General features: G+C 38.3%; 1 protein-coding gene and 1 long non-coding RNA gene across 2 annotated transcripts; one reads left to right on the top strand and one right to left on the bottom strand.

Annotated features, from left to right (window-relative positions):
• Window positions 1-301: 301 nt before the first annotated feature.
• Window positions 302-1,779, top strand: LOC133698502 (uncharacterized). Its single transcript, XR_009843151.1, has 2 exons — window positions 302-484; window positions 1,386-1,779. It is a non-coding gene; the product is annotated as an uncharacterized LOC133698502 (long non-coding RNA).
• Window positions 1,780-2,459: 680 nt separating this feature from the next.
• Window positions 2,460-4,997, bottom strand: LOC133698501 (polyol transporter 5-like). The gene is made up of 3 exons (XM_062121448.1): window positions 4,706-4,997; window positions 4,133-4,479; window positions 2,460-3,787 (listed from the first exon to the last, which is right to left on the bottom strand). The coding sequence occupies exons 1-3, from the start codon at window positions 4,863-4,865 to the stop codon at window positions 2,699-2,701; spliced, it is 1,596 nt and encodes a 531-aa protein (XP_061977432.1). The 5' UTR covers window positions 4,866-4,997; the 3' UTR covers window positions 2,460-2,698.
• Between the last annotated feature and the right edge of the window lie 229 nt (window positions 4,998-5,226).

Consider the following 5,226-nt stretch of genomic DNA (forward strand, 5'->3'; position numbering starts at 1 on the left):
TTTCCCAAGACCATGATGTAATACCCATTCTCGAGCACTAGCAATGGAGCTCTAACAAGCCCCCCTCCCTTTACTGTAAAGCCATTTAATTAATTGGCAAAATTGATGGGATTTAAGTGGGAGATAGGTTATAATTGGTGGAGTATGAGTGGAGGATGAGTTGGTATAATTGGTGGAGTATGAGTGGAGGATGAGTTGTTAGGCATATATTCCTTCTAAATTTATAACCATTATACCCTCACTTTTACCTATAAATAGGTAATGCATTCAAGCCTATATGCACACCAAGATAGAGAAGAGAAGAGGAGAGTGAAGAGAGAGTAATCCCATAAAATTATGAGGTATTTGTGAGAGAGTAAATGAGGTGTTTTCTCTTAATAATAGAGAGATTCTTAGTTGTTCTCTTATTATTTGAGAAATGTTGTAATTCTCACATTACTTAGTAAAATTCTTCTATACTTGCTTGTGGACGTAGCCCAATTAGGTGAACCACATAAATTCTTGTGTGTCTCATTTCTTATTTTATCTTATTCCTTGTCTTTTGTCTTGTCGGGTTTGCATGCAGTATCCTAACGTTTACTTTAGTCCACCTGAAAAATTAGCCATCCAAGTTATAACATAAGTATCTCGTGCCATCTTGCGACATGTTTTTATTATACATCTCCTCGCCTAATTTAAACACTGCAATATGGAGATCACACCTAGATTTGCTTCCGATTCCTGATGGTCATTTTAAATTTTACTCCATTTACCGAATTTAACGATATTAAGTATATTTTAAACTAATGAATCCCGCATGGCTATATATTCGTGCATCAGGCCATGCTAGGATGAAAGAAGTTTTGTACGAATCTGTGTGCATGTTTCTATATATATCCTGACAACAAACTACCTTGCATCCCGTTCAAAAAATAAAATAAAATAACTTCCATCGCCATGGATTGAAGGCAAGATGGTTTTTATATGTGTCTGGATTCATGAAAACTGCAGATGAGAAGAGAAAAACTGACCAGTCTTTTGGAATCGTGTATCCTGTAAAAATTGAATCTGTAGTGTTCAGAACTATAATAAAACTGAAGGGCTAAAGGTTAATGCAGGAAAACAGAACTTGCTATGTACCGTTTACTTGAATGTCTTGTTTTGTTCTTTTTAGGATCCCAAACTCCACCACTAATCCGTAGGGCTTCATTGATAACCTGTATTTTCAGTAAACCAACCAACCAAATAAATAAAAAGCAAAGAAAAAAAAATCCAAATGTTATTTCTACTTGCATGCATTGTAAAGGTCATGGATTTATATTCTTTCCATGTTAACCCAGTTTCTTTATCTTCCCTGCTAGAAATAATGTCCTCGTTTTCTTTCTGATAACAACATCCATCCACAGGAGTCTTAGTGAAAGACTAAATAGCATTCGAAGAGACAGAAAAAAGATGAATTGAACACAACGACTTTAGGAAAAGATGAAACAGAAGTAGAGAGCGAGGTCAAGGTTAAGATGATCGATGTGGTGGTTGCTTTAGTTACCACTAATTCTTGCATAACAAGAGCATGCTCTGCCAGTAACTTGATGGCCACACTTGAAGTTGCGGTGATCGTCCAGTGTGACAAGTGATTTTTCCTTCTATCCTCGCCTCTCTTTTTTTTTTTCATTTTGTTGTAGGGGGAGAGGTGATTTGTTTCTGTTTTTTTACTGACTTGGTATTGGGAAGATCGTATGTTACTGGGGCGTTGGGGTGTGTACAGAACTGGGTAAGCTATTCAAATATTGTTTGATGAAACCCTACTTTTCTACTGCCTCCCTCTCCTTGCTGGTCCAAAATTTGCACCATGGAACCTCTCTGTCAAACCAGCTAGTTTTGCCTTTGCATTCAACGGGACCATAAAAAATTCAAGCACTTGAACATATTGATTAACCACCATCTCAAACACTAAATAACCTCTTATTTACACATCTTGGATTTTAATACATTATCAATTACAGCTGGACCACCTCTTTTAACTCGTTGTTTTCGCTGCATTTCAGCCTAAATAAAAAAGATTATGTAATCAATAAAATCAAAACAGCAGGAAAAAAGGATAATAAAGAAAAGGAAAGATCCCTTTAGCCATGGTTGCAAGTAATTCAAGTTCATGCATTCCATCCAAGAAAAGGAACCACTTATTCTAAGACGTGAACCGACCACTCAAATTCCAGTTGCCTTTGTCATGTAGGAAAGGGAAATGTGTAGAAAAGTAAAACAGAAGAAGACAACGAGTACCATTGAATAAAAGGGAACCCAATTATGTGGCAGGTATCAACCAATCCAAGGCTACTACACGAAGCTCATTTTACACATGTTCATTTCAATCTCCGATAATTGGCAGGTATCCATCTTTTTAACCTCTCTTACACACAAGCCTGTGAATTATGTTTTCCAAACACATTACTGTTTCCATAATTAGCTGATTGCGAGAAGTGTTTAAGATAAAAAGAAGAAGGGATATTCACTATATTATCTTTTCGATTCATTGGATATCTGATTTTTGTTCTTCTTCTTTTCCATGAACGTCCACAAGCTTCTCATCTTCACACCATCTCAAGCGTTATTTTGCTCCAGTGATCTCCCATCCTTGTTAAAAAAAGAAGGAAAGAAAAAACTAATCTAACATCTTGAGAAAAGAAGAAGAAGAAGAAGAGATACATTTATCACACTATTCTTAAGCTTTAGTTCCCATCTGGACTTGACCATCATTTCCACCGTGAACTTCCTCCTCCTTTTTCCCATCCTTTAAAACAGACCTCCACCTGATAAAATTACCAAAAAGCACTTCCATGTCCTCCAAGGTTCTTCCTCGTGTCTCAGGAAAACATGCAAAAAAGAATACCCAAGCCACTGTTGCAATTCCTGCGAACAGGAAAAAGGCCCCACCAATAGATATAGCCTTGTAGAGCATAATAAAAATTGTAGTTATTACCCCACTTGTCACTCTATTCACGGCCACTCCCATACCTATCCCCTGAGCGCGTAATCTCAACGGGAAAATCTCTGAACTATAAACCCCAGGTATCGGTCCCATTCCTATGGAGAAGAATGCAACAAAAGCTAACACCATAGCGATTGATAAGGCAACTGCCCATGGTAGTTTCTCATGTGAATGATCAATTATTGTCAGCCCGAGTCCGAGGGTTGCTAGGGATAGTACCATACCCCCAATACTACTTAAGAGCAACGGCCGTCGCCCGATCCTATCTAGTAAGAATGTGGCCACTAAGATAAAAACGGTCTTGGTGAATCCAACCGCTACAGTTGCCAGTAATTTATCATTGGATGATGTGATTCCGGCCTTTTCGAAGATGTTGGTGCTGTACAAAACGACCGCGTCTATTCCTGAAGCTTGTTGGAAGAAATGAATACCGGTCACACAAAGCAGGATGTGACGAACAGGACGTGTGGGATGAATGAATAATTCTTTCCAAACACCTTCGCCGTGACTTTTTTTTTGCACACGGACAGTGTCATCGTTGCAATCTTGAGGGATTCCGGCGGCTTCTTTTATGTCTGACAATCTCTGTTGAGATTCTTCTTTAGTGTCGGAGGTTTTGTCAAGAACTTTCCTAGCATCACCGAGTCGACCTTGCATGACTAGCCAACGTGGAGACTCGGGCATGCCTATAACAACCAAAGCTAAGAAAACTGAAGGAATTGCTCCAACTCCAAGCATGATTCGCCAACCTAAGTTAGTTGGGAGCTTAGAGAAAGCATAATTGGATACATATCCTAGTAAGATCCCAGCATTGATGAATACCTACACAAGAAACAGTCACAGAAGTTATGTTAGTATCAATTAATCCCCATATATTCTTAAAAGGTTTTTTGACATTAAAATTGCTAGAAGTGGGATTCTTGTGCGTTTATTAAGATTTAATTAGTATTTCAAACTGAACATTTTAGGGGTATTATCGAATCTTACATCCATTTTTGGTACATAACTACAAATTAAATACTCTTAAGAAACTGGAAATTAAATTAGTAAAAATAGCATTCTATTTGTACTTCTTCTTTAGTCTCTCTCTTGTCTAGTAAAGAAATTGCAAAGCAATGGTCTTACAAAACAACAATTTCTTTTGGAAAAAAGTATATGAATACTTACTTCTGGAAATGAGGTGAGAAATCCACGAGAAGAAGCTGGCGAAACTTCAGCGGTGTAAACAGGGGCAATCATGAGGGCAAAACCGACACCAATACCAGCAACAAAGCGAGCAACCATGAGAAATGCATAATTTGTGGAAAATCCCATGAGTAGAGCTCCAGCAAAGAAAATGGCTCCTGCCACCACAATAGTGTATCGACGACCAATCCAGTCAGAGGTCACGCCAGCAGCGGCTGAGCCAACAAGAGAGTACCAGTTGAGAGTTCCCACAAGTAATCCTACTTGCGTGTCACTGAGTTTAAGGTCAATTTTGATGTAGTCCTTGGCTCCACTCATTACTCCGATATCTATCACCAAATATACATGTTGTGAAACAAGTTGTTAGGATAATGTAAAAAATGAAGGCAAGATCATAGTTCTATGTAAAGAAGTATTTTCTTGGAAAAAAAGAAAATCTTTTTTGCTGCAAGTCTCACTCTTCGTTGAGGGTTAACAGAGCTAGTTTTTTGGAATCTTCACAGTATTCCAAGTGATGAAAAGAATGGTTTGAGAGAAAATTAATTGAGTCCTCACCATAACCAAGTAAGATTGAAGCCATGGAAGCTAGGATTGCGCAAGCAAAAGCAAATTTGTTTCCCTTTTGTTTCTTTACAGGATCAAAATCTGCTAGTGTTTTCTCTGTTGTGGATTGGCTAGGATTGACATCCCTTTCTGAGTTTAGACCTGCAGACATGATCTATACGCCTAAACAAAGAGAGGGCTAGACAAAGAGTTGGTTTAAGCTAAGCTAGCCTTATTTTGGATAAACTCATGCAGCCATGCGAACTTGAAGTTGGGGATGCAGCCATAAGTGGGAGGCTGGAGTTGCTTAAATTGAGACCAGCAGGTTGACATCATCATTTTGGTAACCTGGTGACCAGTCTAGCTGGTTCCAAAGCAAACAACACTAATCTCGATTGTACCTTGACGGGTTGGTCTAATACCTAAACACTAATTTGGGTTGTACGTTGAAGTGGGTGGTCTACTAGGCATTTTTAGTTAATAAAACAAAAATACAACGTTAAAATCCTATTTTTAAGCAATTTGGTTTTTAC

Source organism: Populus nigra, chromosome 7, assembly GCF_951802175.1.
Source record: "Populus nigra chromosome 7, ddPopNigr1.1, whole genome shotgun sequence".
In the NCBI taxonomy this organism is placed as follows: Eukaryota; Viridiplantae; Streptophyta; class Magnoliopsida; order Malpighiales; family Salicaceae; genus Populus; species Populus nigra.